The sequence below is a fragment of the Leuresthes tenuis genome, unplaced genomic scaffold (assembly GCF_036924035.1).
Source record: "Leuresthes tenuis unplaced genomic scaffold, fLeuTen1.0.hap1 SCAF_10, whole genome shotgun sequence".
Classification (NCBI taxonomy): Eukaryota; Metazoa; Chordata; class Actinopteri; order Atheriniformes; family Atherinopsidae; genus Leuresthes; species Leuresthes tenuis.
This window is the reverse complement of record NW_027325364.1, coordinates 2,052,094-2,073,068: the sequence shown is the minus strand read 5'-3', so window position 1 is coordinate 2,073,068 and position 20,975 is coordinate 2,052,094. Positions and strand designations below refer to the sequence as shown.

General features: G+C 44.1%; 1 protein-coding gene across 1 annotated transcript; it reads left to right on the top strand.

The window, feature by feature from the left end:
• The first annotated feature begins 275 nt into the window (after positions 1-275).
• Positions 276-16,732, top strand: psmc4 (proteasome 26S subunit, ATPase 4). Its single transcript, XM_072393516.1, has 11 exons — positions 276-342; positions 860-958; positions 2,329-2,515; positions 3,492-3,638; positions 7,101-7,210; positions 7,336-7,429; positions 11,376-11,543; positions 11,633-11,709; positions 12,167-12,335; positions 14,080-14,135; positions 16,327-16,732. Exons 1-11 carry the CDS (start codon positions 310-312, stop codon positions 16,438-16,440), a joined length of 1,254 nt encoding a protein of 417 aa, XP_072249617.1. The 5' UTR covers positions 276-309; the 3' UTR covers positions 16,441-16,732.
• Positions 16,733-20,975: the final 4,243 nt, after the last annotated feature.

Here is a 20,975-nt window from a genome sequence, read left to right as displayed (position 1 = left end):
CTAACTTTCATCCTCTCTAGTATTTATAATTATAATATTTCAATCATATCCAGTGATTACTCAAATGGTATAAAATATTTTCTATTATTCAAGAAGTATTTTAAAATACATTTTTAAGTGTTTAAAAGATCTCGGGAACATAAAAGTAACATTAAATCAAACAGATATTGAACAAAATAACTAGATGTGAGAATTATTGGATCATTTTTCAGTGTAACATTGACATGACAGAAGAATAAAACTCAATTACCCATAATCCCTCACATCAGCGTATTACGTCAGAACGTCAGTTGGTGGACAGATTTCAACATGGAGGATTTAGTCGCCGTAGAAAAGAGCCCGGTAAGAATTTGTGACATTTGTTTCGTGTTGTTTCGAGTGAATTCTTTGGTAAAATATCGTTGAAAACCTACGTTTTGGAGTGCTGCCGTTACTTTGTGTTCGTTGCCTTCTTTTACCATCTATCTGGTTGTCAAACGTTCTGAACCGTAAACCTGCCAATTCATTCTCAGTGCAGCTGCTATGTCATGCAAGTTAGCTGCTAGCGTTAGCATAAGCGTCCTTTGTAGAGCTAGCTAAAATTATTTGTTTCAAGTTTATGATGAGTTCACAATCTACGACACGCTGGAGTTTTGTATAATTAATTCATAAGTTATTTTTTGTCGTTGTGTGGATACCAGCGTTAAGCTGTAACGGTTTGTGTTCGTGAACTGCTAAAGTTAGCAATCGGTGATCAAGCTAAAGGTAGCTTAGCCTGTGGTTGCCTTGCTAAAGCTCAGGTTATTTGTGTACAGTATATAGTAATAATTAACAGCTGTATCGCTTTCTGTTCCACTAAATGTTTTCGTCCCGTTCACAGGACGAAATGCCGGCAGTTTTGACCTCCAGACCTCAGACTGGTCTGTCCTTCCTGGCACCAGAACCAGAAGACCTGGAGGACCTTTACAGCAGATACAAGGTTCATAACATCTTCATATTTTTGGTGGTGTTACGACTACTGAAATCACATTTTTTTCATCTTAACAACATAAATTATTCAGTTATAACAAGTTTGATAATAATGAAGTTCCCTTTTATTTCTTGAAATGGTTAATTCTATAGCTGCCATTATTTAATCACTTTATATCGAACCGTTCCTTTAAAAACTGACTCTTGTTTGCATATCTAATTAGATCCGTTTTTAACTTCTATACTTTGTCTTCAAAGCGCCTTGAGATGACTTGTTGTGAACTGGCGCCATATAGATAGAATTGAATTGATCTGTTGTGTGCATTAAGATGGGATGGACTGACTTAATGTTTGCTTTTAACAGTGAGTGCTGTTTGAGCAGGAGAAGTTTCAGCTGGGGGGGGAACCCAGGTTACCACTTTATTACATCAGTTTAATTCCACAGAACAGGCGTAAATCCTCCCTTCATGAACAGTTCAGTTTTTGCTGAAACTATTTGGTTCCTACTTTTTTGAATCATCGGGGCGTTTTATTTGTGTGAAATTACCAAAGTAGGTTTTGGAAAACAATGGGAACCATGAAGATGAAATGAAACTGGTTTTTCTAACATATATATGTACTTATTTGTCATAACTGCTTGTTGAAAAGGTGACCAGTGTTTTCCAGTAAAGTGTATGCTTTACCCAAAGTCTGGTTTGACCTAAACCAGACTTCTAAAGTACAAATTAACATTGAAATGTGTGTAACTAAATTTTTCAAGGCTCAAACTGGTCCAGTCGCTGTGCACGTTCATCAGTTCCATCCTAAACTTTGACCTGGAAGTAAAACGAGAAGCCAGTTACAACAGCAAGAGACAGTGAACACTAAAAAATACCATTTCTGGTGTTAGCCTGACCAAATCCTGACTTTAAAATGCACGTACACATGTGGGTTCATTTAATATCGAGCTCAAAGTCGGACTAAAACCCCAATAACACGGATCCAGCTCCGTTAGAAACCTTTGTCCACACGTCCACTACGAACCTAACTGTAACAGGAGGGAATGAAGCAGAAAAGTGAGAAATACCGCCTTTAAACAACCTTGATTAAGCTTTATGACCACCTTAAACCAAACATCTGCGATCACACCACAAAACTCAGTGAGATTATCCCTGATTTCACCCTAAAAACTGACGCCAGCCCTGAAATAATCTGTGTTTGTTCAGTTTTTGGACCATCAGGTGATGCAGATGTGATTTTTCGATCATCAAAAGTCAATAAATCGATGTTTCTGATGGATAAATGATCAGTTTCTGTTTGATCGCATCTCAAGACGTGCTCCAAGATGTTCGAGAATAAGACGTAAAACTAAAAATGTTAAATTCGGCTTGGTGTTTGCAGAAGCTGCAGCAGGAGCTGGAGTTCCTGGAGGTGCAGGAGGAGTACATCAAAGATGAGCAGAAGAACCTGAAGAAGGAGTTCCTGCATGCCCAGGAGGAGGTGAAGAGGATACAGAGCATCCCTCTCGTCATTGGCCAGTTCCTGGAGGCTGTGGACCAGAACACAGCTATCGTTGGCTCCACCACAGGTGGATATTTTACAGTTAAACAGTCTTTAATCACCTCGTATTTGAATTGTTGGTGAATCATCACAGCATTTTGATTTGTTACACAAACCCAAAGTGATCCTCTTTAAAGCGGCGGTGTCCTATTCCAGCCTGTAGGGGGCATCAAAGTCACCAAAACAGCCTGTATCTCCCATAAGTTACAATCTGATTTTGTCCAAATAATGACTAAATAACTCCTGTTGTGTGTTGAATTATACCAGTCAGCACATTTTTCATTGTTTCCCCCTTTAAATAACTATAAATAACAGATAAACCCACTGAAGTTGAACACATCCTGCTGTTTTCTGCACCTAAAAACACTGTTTTTATGGTTCTGATTGTAGCAGAAAAGCTCCATCGGCTGATATTTCTGCTCATATTGAGTAAATTCTCCCAAAAAAAAAACAAATTTCTGGTATTTTTACAGGATTAAAAACCTGTCTGTCTTCATTGATCCAAACAGGCTGGAGGAGCCGTGACTTTCTGCTGTTTTTAAAAAAAATATTGAGATAATTTGGGGGAAATATCGTATAACTGTGAGGCTGTCGTGTTATTTGAGGGGTCTGCTCAGGATAAAACTCACTGCTGCACCTGCAGTGGAAGATATTTTCTGACCTTTTCTGCTTAAGATTGAATTATTTATGTGCTGCAGGGGAGAGAATCTGGATGATGTAGCAGTTCTTTGCTGTAAAACACCTTTTTTCCTTCGTTAAGATGGATATAAAATAAAAAGTGTAAAAATCAATGATATTAAAAGGAAGAAGTGAAGAATGAAAGAATGAAAACTCAACTATAGAAATAAGAACAATTAAAGAAAATAAATGAAGCCATGAGTTAGAATTTAATGACGCAGCAGATTATGTTCGAATGTTTTTTCATTTTCAAGCTTTCGGGTTCTTTTGAGAAAACCCAGAATCGTCTTTATTCAGATTCTCATGCAGCTTTGCTCCCTTTTCAGGGTCCAACTACTACGTTCGCATCTTGAGCACCATCGACAGAGAGCTGCTGAAGCCCAACGCCTCGGTGGCGCTCCACAAGCACAGCAACGCCCTGGTGGACGTCCTGCCGCCCGAAGCCGACAGCAGCATCATGATGCTGACCTCAGGTACGCTCTGACCGGGTTCTGGTGGCTCAGAACAGGGCAGGAGAGTTCAGGGTCCAGGTTACGGCTGGGAAAAACGACCGTCTGCTCCTCAGAGTAAAACTCTGTTTGGGACAGGTGTGTTCCAGGTGTGTGGTTCCTCAGGTGTGTGTGGTTCCTCAGGTGTGTGTGGTTCCTCAGGTGTGTGTGGTTCCTCAGGTGTGTGTGGTTCCTCAGGTGTGTGTGGTTCCTCAGGTGTGTGGTTCCTCAGGTGTGTTCCCCAGGTGTTCCCCAGGTGTGTTCCAGGTGTGTGGTTCCTCAGGTGTGTGTGGTTCCTCAGGTGTGTGTGGTTCCTCAGGTGTGTGGTTCCTCAGGTGTGTTCCCCAGGTGTTCCCCAGGTGTGTTCCAGGTGTGTGTGGTTCCTCAGGTGTGTTCCAGGTGTGTGTGGTTCCTCAGGTGTGTGTGGTTCCTCAGGTGTGTGTGGTTCCTCAGGTGTGTTCCAGGTGTGTGTGTGGTTCCTCAGGTGTGTTCCAGGTGTGTGTGGTTCCTCAGGTGTGTGTGGTTCCTCAGGTGTGTTCCAGGTGTGTGTGGTTCCTCAGGTGTGTGTGGTTCCTCAGGTGTGTGTGGTTCCTCAGGTGTGTTCCAGGTGTGTGTGGTTCCTCAGGTGTGTGTGGTTCCTCAGGTGTGTTCCAGGTGTGTGTGTGGTTCCTCAGGTGTGTTCCAGGTGTGTGTGGTTCCTCAGGTGTGTGTGGTTCCTCAGGTGTGTTCCAGGTGTGTGTGGTTCCTCAGGTGTGTGTGTGGTTCCTCAGGTGTGTGTGGTTCCTCAGGTGTGTGTGGTTCCTCAGGTGTGTGTGGTTCCTCAGGTGTGTGGTTCCTCAGGTGTGTGTGGTTCCTCAGGTGTGTGTGGTTCCTCAGGTGTGTGTGGTTCCTCAGGTGTGTGTGGTTCCTAAGGTGTGTGTGGTTCCTCAGGTGTGTGTGTGGTTCCTCAGGTGTGTGTGGTTCCTCAGGTGTGTTCCAGGTGTGTGTGGTTCCTCAGGTGTGTGTGGTTCCTCAGGTGTGTTCCAGGTGTTTGTGGTTCCTAAGGTGTGTGTGGTTCCTCAGGTGTGTTCCAGGTGTTTGTGGTTCCTCAGGTGTGTGTGGTTCCTCAGGTGTGTTCCAGGTGTTTGTGGTTCCTCAGGTGTGTGTGGTTCCTCAGGTGTGTGTGGTTCCTCAGGTGTGTGTGGTTCCTCAGGTGTGTGTGGTTCCTCAGGTGTGTTCCAGGTGTGTGTGGTTCCTCAGGTGTGTTCCAGGTGTGTGTGGTTCCTCAGGTGTGTGTGGTTCCTCAGGTGTGTGTGGTTCCTCAGGTGTGTGTGGTTCCTCAGGTGTGTGTGGTTCCTCAGGTGTGTTCCAGGTGTGTGTGGTTCCTCAGGTGTGTTCCAGGTGTGTGTGGTTCCTCAGGTGTGTGTGGTTCCTCAGGTGTGTGGTTCCTCAGGTGTGTGTGGTTCCTCAGGTGTGTGGTTCCTCAGGTGTGTGTGGTTCCTCAGGTGTGTGTGGTTCCTCAGGTGTGTGTGGTTCCTCAGGTGTGTGTGGTTCCTCAGGTGTGTGTGGTTCCTCAGGTGTGTGTGGTTCCTCAGGTGTGTGTGGTTCCTCAGGTGTGTTCCAGGTGTGTGTGGTTCCTCAGGTGTGTGTGGTTCCTCAGGTGTGTGTGGTTCCTCAGGTGTGTTCCAGGTGTGTGTGTGGTTCCTCAGGTGTGTTCCAGGTGTGTGTGGTTCCTCAGGTGTGTGTGGTTCCTCAGGTGTGTTCCAGGTGTGTGTGGTTCCTCAGGTGTGTGTGGTTCCTCAGGTGTGTGTGGTTCCTCAGGTGTGTTCCAGGTGTGTGTGGTTCCTCAGGTGTGTGTGGTTCCTCAGGTGTGTTCCAGGTGTGTGTGTGGTTCCTCAGGTGTGTTCCAGGTGTGTGTGGTTCCTCAGGTGTGTGTGGTTCCTCAGGTGTGTTCCAGGTGTGTGTGGTTCCTCAGGTGTGTGTGTGGTTCCTCAGGTGTGTGTGGTTCCTCAGGTGTGTGTGGTTCCTCAGGTGTGTGTGGTTCCTCAGGTGTGTGGTTCCTCAGGTGTGTGTGGTTCCTCAGGTGTGTGTGGTTCCTCAGGTGTGTGTGGTTCCTCAGGTGTGTGTGGTTCCTAAGGTGTGTGTGGTTCCTCAGGTGTGTGTGTGGTTCCTCAGGTGTGTGTGGTTCCTCAGGTGTGTTCCAGGTGTGTGTGGTTCCTCAGGTGTGTGTGGTTCCTCAGGTGTGTTCCAGGTGTTTGTGGTTCCTAAGGTGTGTGTGGTTCCTCAGGTGTGTTCCAGGTGTTTGTGGTTCCTCAGGTGTGTGTGGTTCCTCAGGTGTGTTCCAGGTGTTTGTGGTTCCTCAGGTGTGTGTGGTTCCTCAGGTGTGTGTGGTTCCTCAGGTGTGTGTGGTTCCTCAGGTGTGTGTGGTTCCTCAGGTGTGTTCCAGGTGTGTGTGGTTCCTCAGGTGTGTTCCAGGTGTGTGTGGTTCCTCAGGTGTGTGTGGTTCCTCAGGTGTGTGTGGTTCCTCAGGTGTGTGTGGTTCCTCAGGTGTGTGTGGTTCCTCAGGTGTGTTCCAGGTGTGTGTGGTTCCTCAGGTGTGTTCCAGGTGTGTGTGGTTCCTCAGGTGTGTGTGGTTCCTCAGGTGTGTGGTTCCTCAGGTGTGTGTGGTTCCTCAGGTGTGTGGTTCCTCAGGTGTGTGTGGTTCCTCAGGTGTGTGTGGTTCCTCAGGTGTGTGTGGTTCCTCAGGTGTGTGTGGTTCCTCAGGTGTGTGTGGTTCCTCAGGTGTGTGTGGTTCCTCAGGTGTGTGTGGTTCCTCAGGTGTGTGTGGTTCCTCAGGTGTGTTCCAGGTGTGTGTGGTTCCTCAGGTGTGTGTGGTTCCTCAGGTGTGTTCCAGGTGTGTGTGGTTCCTCAGGTGTGTGTGGTTCCTCAGGTGTGTGTGGTTCCTCAGGTGTGTTCCAGGTGTGTGTGGTTCCTCAGGTGTGTGTGGTTCCTCAGGTGTGTTCCAGGTGTGTGTGGTTCCTCTGGTCTGTGATGGCGTGGGCATGTCAGGCTGCCACAGGTTCTGTTCACTTATCTTCACTGCTGATGGAGCTTCTCCATCAACTCTGAGCTGAAACATCTGATCTGCTCCAGTTCCAGTAAATGCCTCCAAAGCTTCATCCTGAATGATCCAAACATCCTGCTGAGCAGCACCAGAGTTTCTGCTCTATTATTCACTCTGAATCATTGGGTTGGTTTCCAACCTGGATTCTGATCTTTGTGCTCGTCCGACTGTTTTCCTTCACCTGTATTTGTGTGTGTTTATAGTCAATCTCAGGTTTTTACGTTACTTTTGTCGTATTTGTTTGTTCTGTGAACGGTTCGACTAAAAATGTGAAAACAGTCGTATCATTCAGCCCCGGTTCTGCATTTTCAACCCGTTTGCTGCATTTTGCAGCTGTTTTATCGCTGGTGTGTTTCTGCTTCCAGACCAGAAACCAGATGTGATGTACGCCGACATCGGAGGTATGGACATCCAGAAGCAGGAAGTCAGAGAAGCTGTGGAGCTGCCGCTCACACACTTTGAGCTCTACAAGCAGGTCAGACAGTGATAATTTCTGCATCTCACAGACGTTTCAAGGTGTCATTTTGTATAAAATCCTCTTCAGAAGGTCACTTTTAGCCCAACAAACCTCTCAGCCTGACTCGTTTTGCCCTTCCTCAGATTGGCATTGACCCACCCAGGGGTGTCCTCATGTATGGACCTCCAGGATGTGGGAAGACCATGTTGGCCAAGGCTGTGGCGCATCACACTACAGGTGAGTGGCGTTCGCTGCTGCGTGTGATGAACAAAAGAAGAAGTGTTTCTGTATTTATCAGACGCTTTTATCCAAAGAGACTTACAAATGAAGATATAACAGCTTTATAAAAAGCTAACAATAAGCTAACAATAAGCTACATAGAAGGAACCCAGGAGTCCGACTCTGTCAGAGGGGACAGAGCAGAGATAGGGTGCAGGCATAGAAGGAAGTGCAGAAAGATAAAGTGCAGAGATAGAGGGGGGAGGGAAGTACAAGGTAAGTGCTGGGATAGGAGATGCTCTCTGAAGAGCTGGGTTTTCAGGAGCTTCTTGAAGATAGACAGGGACGCCCCTGTTCTGGTAGCGCTCGGTAGGTCATTCCACCATCGTGGGACGACACATGAACAGAGTTTGGATTGTCTTAGGCGTGGTGTAGGAGCTGCTAGACGACAATCCTGGGACCAACGGAGGGACCCAGTTGGGACAGAAGCCTTTGCAAGAGCCTTCAAGTAGATGGAGCCGTTCCATTAAGCTCTTTGTAGCTAACATCAGGGACTTGGATCTGATGCTAAGGGCAGCCAGAGGAGCTCAATGAACAGAGGGGGGGCGTGTTCTTTTAGGCTGATCCAAGACCAGACGCACCGCCGCGTTCTGGACCATCTGCAGAGGTTTCACAGGCTGGAGACCAGTTAGGAAACCAGTTAGGAAACCAGTTAGGAGAGCAGTTAGGAAACCAGTTAGGAAACCAGTTAGGAAACCAGTTAGGAGAGCAGTTAGGAAACCAGTTAGGAGAGCAGTTAGGAGAGCAGTTAGGAGAGCAGTTAGGAGAGCAGTTAGGAAACCAGTTAGGAGAGCAGTTAGGAAACCAGTTAGGAGACCAGTTAGGAAACCAGTTAGGAGACCAGTTAGGAGAGCAGTTAGGAAACCAGTTAGGAGACCAGTTAGGAAACCAGTTAGGAGAGCAGTTAGGAAACCAGTTAGGAGAGCAGTTAGGAAACCAGTTAGGAGACCAGTTAGGAAACCAGTTAGGAGAGCAGTTAGGAAACCAGTTAGGAGACCAGTTAGGAAACCAGTTAGGAAACCAGTTAGGAAACCAGTTAGGAAACCAGTTAGGAGAGCAGTTAGGAAACCAGTTAGGAGAGCAGTTAGGAGAGCAGTTAGGAGAGCAGTTAGGAAACCAGTTAGGAGAGCAGTTAGGAAACCAGTTAGGAGAGCAGTTAGGAGAGCAGTTAGGAAACCAGTTAGGAAACCAGTTAGGAAACCAGTTAGGAGAGCAGTTAGGAAACCAGTTAGGAGAGCAGTTAGGAGAGCAGTTAGGAGACCAGTTAGGAAACCAGTTAGGAAACCAGTTAGGAAACCAGTTAGGAGACCAGTTAGGAGAGCAGTTAGGAAACCAGTTAGGAAACCAGTTAGGAAACCAGTTAGGAGAGCAGTTAGGAAACCAGTTAGGAGAGCAGTTAGGAGAGCAGTTAGGAAACCAGTTAGGAGAGCAGTTAGGAAACCAGTTAGGAGAGCAGTTAGGAAACCAGTTAGGAGACCAGTTAGGAGAGCAGTTAGGAAACCAGTTAGGAGACCAGTTAGGAAACCAGTTAGGAGAGCAGTTAGGAAACCAGTTAGGAGAGCAGTTAGGAAACCAGTTAGGAGACCAGTTAGGAAACCAGTTAGGAGAGCAGTTAGGAAACCAGTTAGGAGACCAGTTAGGAAACCAGTTAGGAAACCAGTTAGGAAACCAGTTAGGAGAGCAGTTAGGAAACCAGTTAGGAGAGCAGTTAGGAGAGCAGTTAGGAAACCAGTTAGGAGAGCAGTTAGGAAACCAGTTAGGAGAGCAGTTAGGAAACCAGTTAGGAGACCAGTTAGGAAACCAGTTAGGAGACTAGTTAGGAGACCAGTTAGGAGACTAGTTAGGAGAGCAGTTAGGAGAGCAGTTAGGAGAGCAGTTAGGAAACCAGTTAGGAGACCAGTTAGGAGACCAGTTAGGAGACCAGTTAGGAAACCAGTTAGGAGACCAGTTAGGAGACCAGTTAGGAAACCAGTTAGGAGACCAGTTTAGGAAACCATTTAGGAGACCAGTTAGGAGAGCAGTTAGGAGAGCAGTTAGGAAACCAGTTAGGAGACCAGTTAGGAAACCAGTTAGGAGACCAGTTAGGAGACCAGTTTAGGAAACCATTTAGGAGACCAGTTAGGAGAGCAGTTAGGAAACCAGTTAGGAGACCAGTTAGGAGAGCAGTTAGGAAACCAGTTAGGAGACCAGTTAGGAAACCAGTTAGGAGACCAGTTAGGAGACCAGTTTAGGAAACCATTTAGGAGACCAGTTAGGAAACCAGTTAGGAGAGCAGTTAGGAAACCAGTTAGGAGACCAGTTAGGAGAGCAGTTAGGAAACCAGTTAGGAGACCAGTTAGGAAACCAGTTAGGAGAGCAGTTAGGAAACCAGTTAGGAGAGCAGTTAGGAAACCAGTTAGGAGACCAGTTAGGAAACCAGTTAGGAGAGCAGTTAGGAAACCAGTTAGGAGACCAGTTAGGAAACCAGTTAGGAAACCAGTTAGGAAACCAGTTAGGAGAGCAGTTAGGAAACCAGTTAGGAGAGCAGTTAGGAGAGCAGTTAGGAAACCAGTTAGGAGAGCAGTTAGGAAACCAGTTAGGAGAGCAGTTAGGAAACCAGTTAGGAGACCAGTTAGGAAACCAGTTAGGAGACTAGTTAGGAGACCAGTTAGGAGACTAGTTAGGAGAGCAGTTAGGAAACCAGTTAGGAGAGCAGTTAGGAAACCAGTTAGGAGAGCAGTTAGGAGAGCAGTTAGGAGAGCAGTTAGGAAACCAGTTAGGAGAGCAGTTAGGAAACCAGTTAGGAGAGCAGTTAGGAAACCAGTTAGGAGACCAGTTAGGAAACCAGTTAGGAGACTAGTTAGGAGACCAGTTAGGAGACTAGTTAGGAGAGCAGTTAGGAGAGCAGTTAGGAGAGCAGTTAGGAAACCAGTTAGGAGACCAGTTAGGAGACCAGTTAGGAGACCAGTTAGGAAACCAGTTAGGAGACCAGTTAGGAGACCAGTTAGGAGACCAGTTAGGAAACCAGTTAGGAGACCAGTTAGGAGACCAGTTAGGAAACCAGTTAGGAGACCAGTTTAGGAAACCATTTAGGAGACCAGTTAGGAGAGCAGTTAGGAGAGCAGTTAGGAAACCAGTTAGGAGACCAGTTAGGAAACCAGTTAGGAGACCAGTTAGGAGACCAGTTTAGGAAACCATTTAGGAGACCAGTTAGGAGAGCAGTTAGGAAACCAGTTAGGAGACCAGTTAGGAGAGCAGTTAGGAAACGAGTTAGGAGACCAGTTAGGAAACCAGTTAGGAGACCAGTTAGGAGACCAGTTTAGGAAACCATTTAGGAGACCAGTTAGGAGAGCAGTTAGGAAACCAGTTAGGAGACCAGTTAGGAGAGCAGTTAGGAGACCAGTTAGGAGAGCAGTTAGGAGAGCAGTTAGGAGACCAGTTAGGAGACCAGTTAGGAGACCAGTTAGGAGACCAGTTAGGAGACCAGTTAGGAAACCAGTTAGGAGACCAGTTAGGAGACCAGTTAGGAGAGCAGTTAGGAGACCAGTTAGGAAACCAGTTAGGAGAGCAGTTAGGAGAGCAGTTAGGAGACCAGTTAGGAGACCAGTTAGGAGACCAGTTAGGAGAGCAGTTAGGAGAGCAGTTAGGAGAGCAGTTAGGAGACCAATTAGGACACCAGTTAGGAGACCAGTTAGGAGACCAGTTAGGAGACCAGTTAGGAAACCAGTTAGGAAACCAGTTAGGAGACCAGTTAGGAGACCAGTTAGGAGAGCAGTTAGGAGAGCAGTTAGGAGAGCAGTTAGGAGACCAGTTAGGACACCAGTTAGGAAACCAGTTAGGAAACCAGTTAGGAGACCAGTTAGGAGACCTGCAGTGTGTTAGGTCAGAGGTCAAATTCACCTTCGTGCGACCGTTGTTCCTCCAGCGGCGTTCATCCGTGTGGTCGGCTCCGAGTTTGTCCAGAAGTATCTGGGCGAAGGTCCCCGCATGGTGCGGGACGTCTTCAGGCTGGCGAAGGAAAACGCTCCCGCCATCATCTTCATCGACGAGATCGACGCCATCGCCACGAAGCGTTTTGATGCTCAGACTGGAGGTACGGCCCTGATTCGGGTTCAGATGTTATCCGTCTTCTGTCTTTGATGCAGCTCCTGATGAAGGAATCCGTCTTGTTTTGCTCTGCAGCCGACAGGGAGGTGCAGAGAATCCTGCTGGAGCTGCTGAATCAGATGGACGGCTTTGACCAGAACGTCAATGTGAAGGTGAGTCAGCCTGGAGTTCTGCCAGAACCGGTCCTCCGCTCCCTCCGCCTTCGTTTGAGGACGACCACACCTGTGTTTTCCCTCATCAGAACTTTGCTTTTACTTGGAATCCATCAGTCTTTCCCTCATCTTTATCCTACCGAGTTTATTTTTAATGTTTAATGGTAAAAATGTAGTTTTGGATCCAGCTCCAAGTCCAAAAATGGGACAACGTTCCGTTAAACTTGCAGCAAAGAGGCTTTAGAAGCAGTTCCCTTGTGGTCCAGCAGAGGGCGCTCTCATATAAAGCAGCAGGTTTAACCGGAGAATAACAGGAAGTGAGATGTTCAAACGAACTCTTATTGATGAGCAGAAATGATTGTTTTTTGTCTTTTGAAAGGTTGAAATGATTAAATTCTATATTGTACGGTTAGCTGAGGTTTTCTCACCGTGCCTTTTGGATCTGAACCTCCCTCAGGTGATCATGGCCACCAACAGAGCCGACACCCTGGACCCGGCGCTGCTCCGCCCCGGCCGCCTGGACAGGAAGATCGAGTTCCCGCTGCCCGACCGCCGGCAGAAACGTCTCATTTTCTCCACCATCACCAGTAAAATGAACCTCTCCGAGGAGGTGGACCTGGAGGACTGTATCCTTCCCATTCGTGTGATGAATGTCTGTAAAGAGGCTGTTTTATGGCTGTTTGGGTCGGTCTGTGAGCGTCTTATTCGCCACCCCGACCCCCGCGTTTTTAATCCAACATTTAATCCTCGAGCTTCGCTTTCACCCATCAGGATGGAATTAAAAACAATCAGCTGGTCCCTCATTTTAACAGCTGCTCAGAACCAGATGACTCGTCCAGATGTGTGAAACGTGACGAGGGGTTGAGACCGAAATGAGGCTGATGTTTCCCGCCATCTTAATTAGTCCAAAGTAACGATGACCAGAACCGCTCGGCTTAGAAATAATCTTATAAAGTATAAAGTTTACTGTTGGGCAGAAGTGGTTAAAATCCTGGAAGCGCCCAATAAATCTGTTCTGGGGAGAGTTTATGGGTCCAAACCAGGGAGAAGTGGCTCAAATTGGACTTTTTTACCCTTTTGTGATGTTTTTATGACGCTCTGAACAGCACAGATCGGGTTTTAAATCAGACGCAGCACGGTTTCAATTCAATTCAACTTTATTTATAAAGCGCCAGATTACAACAATTCATCTCAAGGCACTTAAGTAATAAAGTCCAATTCAAGTCAATTGGAATTCAATTCATTGTAATCACAATCCAATTAATTCATATGGAGCCAATTCAAAAATAATATCCGAGCTAAGGAAACCAACAGATTGGACCGAAACTTGTCTTCAGTCCAATCTCCCGTCCTGAGCCTGAGGGACTGTGGAAAGGAACGACTCCCTTTAACAGGAAGAAACCTCTGGCAGAACCAGAACCAGGAAGAAACCTCTGGCAGAACCAGGAAGAAACCTCTGGCAGAACCAGGAAGAAACCTCTGGCAGAACCAGAACCAGGAAGAAACCTCTGGCAGAACCAGAACCAGGAAGAAACCTCTGGCAGGACCAGAACCAGGAAGAAACCTCTGGCAGAACCAGAACCAGGAAGAAACCTCTGGCAGAACCAGGAAGAAACCTCTGGCAGAACCAGAACCAGGAAGAAACCTCTGGCAGAACCAGGAAGAAACCTCTGGCAGAACCAGAACCAGACTCAGGAAGAAACCTCTGGCAGAACCAGAACCAGACTCAGGAAGAAACCTCTGGCAGAACCAGGAAGAAACCTCTGGCAGAACCAGACTCAGGAAGAAACCTCTGGCAGAACCAGAACCAGACTCAGGTAGAAACCTCTGGCAGAACCAGAACCAGACTCAGGTAGAAACCTCTGGCAGAACCAGAACCAGACTCAGGAAGAAACCTCTGGCAGAACCAGACTCAGGAAGAAACCTCTGGCAGAACCAGAACCAGGAAGAAACCTCTGGCAGAACCAGACTCAGGAAGAAACCTCTGGCAGAACCAGAACCAGGAAGAAACCTCTGTGTTAGAATACCAAGAAGAAAAAAAAGTGTTTTCCCTCAAAATAACGTTTAATTTCTCACTAATTTTCCTGCATCCGCTGGTAAAACTGAGCGATGCAGAAGTGTGCTGAGCTTGCTGCTGATTGGTTAACAAATAAAACCACTAAAACAGGAAGACGGCGGCCATGTTTGCACCACCTCAACCACAGATTCTGGTTGTTTTTACGAGAATCTGACCTGAACTCGCTTCCTGGCGCCTGCCAGGGGAAACCACAGGGGTCACGTGTCGTTAAACCTCATCATCGCTGCATCCTGTCGTCTGAAGCAGGCGCTTTCTCTTCAGGTCGCTGTTACTCGTTCTTAACTGTTGAACAGATGTCGCCAGACCAGACAAGATCTCCGGAGCTGACATCAACTCCATCTGCCAGGAGGTGAGTTTCAACTTCAATCATCTGCTGGTTCGACCCTTTATTTAACCGGGAATAAAAACCCAAGAGTGTCCTGGTCGAGATGATCCAGCGACCCGTTCTGCTCCAAAAGTAATCAACACGCAAACAGAGGCACGGAACAGCGTAAATTTAAGCTAATTATGAATTTATGCTAATGATAAAGCAGCAAAAATTCAGAGAACAGTCACAAACGGGAAGAGAGAATCGTTCATTTGAGGTTATATTAGCAGCTTCGATTTGTCTTTTTGTCTCAGTGTGAACGTACTTTTTAACAGTTTCACACAGTTTTCTGAGATCTTATTGAGCGGTATCAGAGCAGAAGCACAGTGCCTCTTCTTTGGACTTAGCGAGTGTCCAACTCCACCTTTTGGTGAAGTCAGCAGCTGTTCCTCCAGTCAGAAACACTCCGGCTCTATATATAGATACAGATATTTACTCTATTAATCCCAGAGGGAAACAGTTCAGCAGTTAGCTGTAAGTTAGCAGTTAGCTGTTAGTTAGCATGTAGCTGTAAGTTAGCTGTAAGTTAGCAGTCGGTTGTAAGTTAGCAGTTAGCTGTTAGTTAGCATGTAGCTGTAAGTTAGCTGTAAGTTAGCAGTCGGTTGTAAGTTAGCAGTTAGCTGTTAGTTAGCATGTAGCTGTAAGTTAGCTGTAAGTTAGCAGTCGGCTGTAAGTTAGCTGTTAGTTAGCATGTAGCTGTAAGTTAACTGTATGTTAGCTGTAAGTTAGCCGTTAGCTGTAAGTTAGCCGTTAGCTGTAAGTTAGCAGTTAGCTGTAAGTTAGCATGTCGCTGTAAGTTAGCCGTTAGCTTTAAGTTAGCAGTTAGCTGTAAGTTAGCTGTTAGCTGTACGTTAGCTGTAAGTTAGCAGCAGATGCTAGCAAACGATGCTTTCTCATCAACAGTGATGGACCGAGCCGGAGATGTGCACAGCGTAACTCGTAGTAATGCATGTGAACCGTTAATTACTGCGTTTAAACATTTTGGATATATTAACCTCATTAAACAGTTGTACCTGGAGACCTCCATCTTTATCAGAAACATGCCGATAATGCAACGTTAGCACAGCGAGAGTGAGGAGAGGACCGGTGTTGTGTTGGAAACACACCTTAAACACAGCTGCAGGTTGTCTGAGTTACAGAACGGAACCGTTCAGCTAGAAAGCTTCAGCTAACAAAGTAATGTGGGAACAATAATGTTCATCTTTCAGAAAGGAACAGCAGTAACTCCTTAGAAGTTGGTGTACGTCATCTTCATTAGCTAAGCTGTTAGCGTTAGCTGCTGCTAAAGGAAGAAATAAATCAGTAAATAAACCATGAGGAGTTATTTCTGCATTAGCTAAGCTGTTAGCATTAGCTGTTAGCGTTAGCTGCTGCTAAAGGAAGAAATAAATCAGTAAATAAACAATGAGGAGTTATTTCATTAGCTAAGCTGTTAGCATTAGCTGTTAGCGTTAGCTGCTGCTAAAGGAAGAAATAAATCAGTAAATAAACCATGAGGAGTTATTTCTGCATTAGCTAAGCTGTTAGCATTAGCTGTTAGCGTTAGCTGCTGCTAAAGGAAGAAATAAATCAGTAAATAAACCATGAGGAGTTATTTCATTAGCTAAGCTGTTAGCGTTAGCGTTAGCTGCTGCTAAAGGAAGAAATAAATCAGTAAATAAACCATGAGGAGTTATTTCTGCATTAGCTAAGCTGTTAGCATTAGCTGTTAGCGTTAGCTGCTGCTAAAGGAAGAAATAAATCAGTAAATAAACAATGAGGAGTTATTTCATTAGCTAAGCTGTTAGCGTTAGCTGCTGCTAAAGGAAGAAATAAATCAGTAAATAAACCATGAGGAGTTATTTCTGCATTAGCTAAGCTGTTAGCATTAGCTGTTAGCGTTAGCTGCTGCTAAAGGAAGAAATAAATCAGTAAATAAACCATGAGGAGTTATTTCATTAGCTAAGCTGTTAGCTGTTAGCGTTAGCTGCTGCTAAAGGAAGAAATAAATCCGTAAATAAACCATGAGGAGTTATTTCTGCTCTGAGAGTTGGAGCTGATCCAAAGTTTTACAGCTGCTGGTGACCTCAGACGCCCTGATATCTGCTCCCAGGAGCAGGAAGAAGGGATTTTTCCACAATATGCCGCCTTTAAAACTCACTCTGACTCCTCTCCTTTGTCTCCTTTGTCTCAGGCCGGCATGTTGGCTGTACGTGAGAACAGGTACATCGTCCTGGCCAAAGACTTTGAAAAAGCTTATAAGACCGTCATCAAGAAGGATGAGCAGGAGCACGAGTTCTACAAGTAGACAGCAAGTAGTATTCTGGGAAAAGTCCGGTGTCCAGACGCAGAAGTCTGTCATTGATCTGTGTGTCAGTATCTGCAGCGCGTCTTTGTGGATTTGAGACCTGCATTGATTTCTGGACTAAATTTAACGTCAGATTAGCTGAAGGAAGTGAAGGAGTGTGTTTTTTGTACAGGCACTCTGCTGCTTCCTATAAATATCTGACCCTGACTGTAGCTAGGATAGAACATTTGTATCCGTGTGTACTCACTTAACAAGACCTAAAAGAAACCCATTAAAGATGTTTTCCATAAAACCCTCTGTGGTGGTGGTGCTTTTTCTGCCGTTTAGAGGAGTCACTCGAGCAGCAGCTTCCATTTCTTAGTTTCCAAACCGCTGCAGCTCCAGGGATTAGCCTGAATGTTCAGAACTGAGCCACAGCTGGAGCTTTATGTCCCACAGCAGGCCTGAAATGGGCCGCTGTGCACCACAAGGTGCAGGACAAGGTGCAGGCAGTCCGCCGGTCCATCACCGGTTCGTGTTTACAGTAAACAGCTGTTAAAAAGCTTTGCTTTCTGTCCTCAGATGTCAGAACCCCTTCTTCCAAAACTGCTGTAAAAAATGTGAATTAAAAACAGAGTTCAACAAAACTCAGCATTTTATTCCCAACAGAACATAGAAAACATGACGCTAATGTTTTATAAAGCTATAATATCGGCTTATTTTGAGTTCGATGGCACCAAGGCGGCTGATCTGAAGCACTTCCTGTCATTTCTTAGTTCGAATGAGCGACTGATGGAAGTTTCTACCCGTTTTCTCCAGAAATATGAAGAAAAAGTGACACTTTTTGCTCTGGTTTTAACTCCACATGGTGAACTGATCCAACATATTTCCAGTTTCAGAAGAAAGTAATAAAAGTGACGAAAGAATTAAATCCTGAGTTACGGGTTTTAACTCTTTCAAAAGGAGAAATTTGAGTATTTTGGACAGTTTCTCCGCTGAAACTCCTTAATATTCATTTAAATTAGTATAAACCTGAAGCACATGCATCACGTGGAACGACACGGATGCATTTGGTTGGAGCAAATCATTTGAAATCAGCGATTAAACCGCGTGTCTCAGCCTAATTATCCAAAAAAAAGACGAGTAAATAAACTATTTTATTAACGGCAGAACATGGAAAAGGTGTTAAAAGTGAGAAATATGAATGTTTTATGAGCTAAAAAAGTTGGCTCCCACTGAGCAGCATCCCCTCTTCTTTGAACAACATCTGGAACATCGGCTGCTGGACCTTTGGCAGATGAACATCTGGATGGGAGCAGATGTTGCTCTGAAACCGTTCAGCGGTTCCAGATGTGCAGGTTTCCAGCTCCAGAGGCTCTGATCTGTTGGTGATTTTATGTTCTGGAGAGTCTTCGTCTGAAAGGTGATCGTTTTATACCCAATCATGTCACTTTTTCACTTTTTAACCAACTTTTCTGAGACGTGCCGCTGCCGTCAGATTCAAAATGAGCTCGTATTTTTCATTAAATAGTAAAAACCTTCAGCATTTGACTTGTTTTTCGTGGTTCCAGAGTGAATAAAACATTGCATCCCTCTTTATTTACATTTTACACACCTTTCCAACTTATTTTGAATTGGGTTTTCTGATCGATCAGTTGTGAGAAACCGGAGAAGGGTTTCCATCTATTACAGCCCTGGTTGCAGGCGTCTTCAGGAGGGAAATCCTCCTTGTTTTCCTGCTTCAGATCATTTCTCACTTTCCTCACCAAAAAGCTACAATTTACATCTGCATTCTTGAGTTTTTATTGTAAAAAACCTGAGAAATTACTTTAATATCAAGATAAAAGTGTGAGTTAAGCCTTTTTATTCATGCATGTTTTTTATCTGCTTTTCTTTCTGCTTTGACTTAAACAGCTTCTATTAGTTTAGGATCCTAGTTAGTGCTTTTATCAGTTACACGCTCAACTTTAACACAGTTTTTTAGAAAAATTCATGTCACTTTTTCACTTTTTAACCAACTTTTCTGAGACGTGCCGCCGCCGTCAGATTCAAAATGAGCTCGTATTTTTCATTAAATAGTAAAAACCTTCAGCATTTGACTTGTTTTTCGTGGTTCCAGAGTGAATAAAACATTGCATCCCTCTTTATTTACATTTTACACATCTTTCCTACTTATTTTGAATTGGGTTTTCATAAAACCAATCGATCAGTTGTGAGAAACCGGAGAAAGGTTTCCATCTATTACAGCCCTGGTTGCAGGCGTCTTCAGGAGGGAAATCCTCCTTGTTTTCCTGCTTCAGATCATTTCTCACTTTCCTCACCAAAAAGCTACAATTTACATCTGCATTCTTGAGTTTTTGTTGTAAAAAACCTGAGAAATGACTTTAATATCAAGATAAAAGTGTGAGTTAAGCCTTTTGATTCATTGTTTTTTATCTGCTTTTCTTCCTGCTTTGACTTAAACAGCTTATATTAGTTTAGGATCCTAGTTAGTGGTTTTATCAGTTACACGCTCAACTTTAACACAGTTTTTTAGAAAAATTCATGTCACTTTTTCACTTTTTAACCAACTTTTCTGAGACGTGCCGCTGCCGTCAGATTCAAAATGAACTCGTATTTTTCATTAAATAGTAAAAACCTTCAGCATTTGACTTGTTTTTCGTGGTTCCAGAGTGAATAAAACATTGCATCCCTCTTTATTTACATTTTACACATCTTTCCAACTTATTTTGAATTGGGTTTTCTGATCGATCAGTTGTGAGAAACCGGAGAAGGGTTTCCATCTATTACAGCCCTGGTTGCAGGCGTCTTCAGGAGGGAAATCCTCCTTGTTTTCCTGCTTCAGATCATTTCTCACTTTCCTCACCAAAAAGCTACATTTTACATCTGCATTCTTGAGTTTTTGTTGTAAAAAACCTGAGAAATGACTTTAATATTAAGATAAAAGTGTGAGTTAAGCCTTTTTATTCATGCATGTTTTTTATCTGCTTTTCTTCCTGCTTTGACTTAAACAGCTTATATTAGTTTAGGATCCTAGTTAGTGGTTTTATCAGTTACACGCTCAACTTTAACACAGTTTTTTAGAAAAATTCATGTCACTTTTTCACTTTTTAACCAACTTTTCTGAGACGTGCCGCTGCCGTCAGATTCAAAATGAGCTCGTATTTTTCATTAAATAGTAAAAACTTTCAGCATTTGACTTGTTTTTCGTGGTTCCAGAGTGAATAAAACATTGCATCCCTCTTTATTTACATTTTACACACCTTTCCAACTTATTTTGAATTGGGTTTTCTGATCGATCAGTTGTGAGAAACCGGAGAAGGGTTTCCATCTATTACAGCCCTGGTTGCAGGCGTCTTCAGGAGGGAAATCCTCCTTGTTTTCCTGCTTCAGATCATTTCTCACTTTCCTCACCAAAAAGCTACAATTTACATCTGCATTCTTGAGTTTTTATTGTAAAAAACAGAGAAATGACTTTAATATTAAGATAAAAGTGGGAGTTAAGCCTTTTTATTCATGCATGTTTTTTATCTGCTTTTCTTCCTGCTTTGGCTTAAACAGCTTCTATTAGTTTAGGATCCTAGTTAGTGGTTTTATCAGTTACACGCTCAACTTTAACACAGTTTTTTAGAAAAATTCATGTCACTTTTTCACTTTTTAACCAACTTTTCTGAGACGTGCCGCTGCTGTCAGATTCAAAATGAGCTCGTATTTTTCATTAAATAGTAAAAACCTTCAGCATTTGACATATTTTTCGTGGTTCCAGAGTGAATAAAACATTGCATCCCTCTTTATCTACATTTTAAACATCTTTCCAACTTATTTTGAATTGGGTTTTCTGATCGATCAGTTGTGAGAAACCGGAGAAGGGTTTCCATCTATTACAGCCCTGGTTGCAGGCGTCTTCAGGAGGGAAATCCTCCTTGTTTTCCTGCTTCAGATCATTTCTCACTTTCCTCACCAAAAAGCTACAATTTACATCTGCATTCTTGAGTTTTTGTTGTAAAAAACCTGAGAAATGACTTTAATATTAAGATAAAAGTGTGAGTTAAGCCTTTTTATTCATGCATGTTTTTTATCTGCTTTTCTTCCTGCTTTGACTTAAACAGCTTCTATTAGTTTAGGATCCTAGTTAGTGGTTTTATCAGTTACACGCTCAACTTTAACACAGTTTTTTAGAAAAACTCATGTCACTTTTTCACTTTTTAACCAACTTTTCTGAGACGTGCCGCTGCCGTCAGATTCAAAATGAGCTCGTATTTTTCATTAAATAGTAAAAACCTTCAGCATTTGACTTGTTTTTCGTGGTTCCAGAGTGAATAAAACATTGCATCCCTCTTTATTTACATTTTACACACCTTTCCAACTTATTTTGAATTGGGTTTTCTGATCGATCAGTTGTGAGAAACCGGAGAAGGGTTTCCATCTATTACAGCCCTGGTTGCAGGCGTCTTCAGGAGGGAAATCCTCCTTGTTTTCCTGCTTCAGATCATTTCTCACTTTCCTCACCAAAAAGCTACAATTTACATCTGCATTCTTGAGTTTTTGTTGTAAAA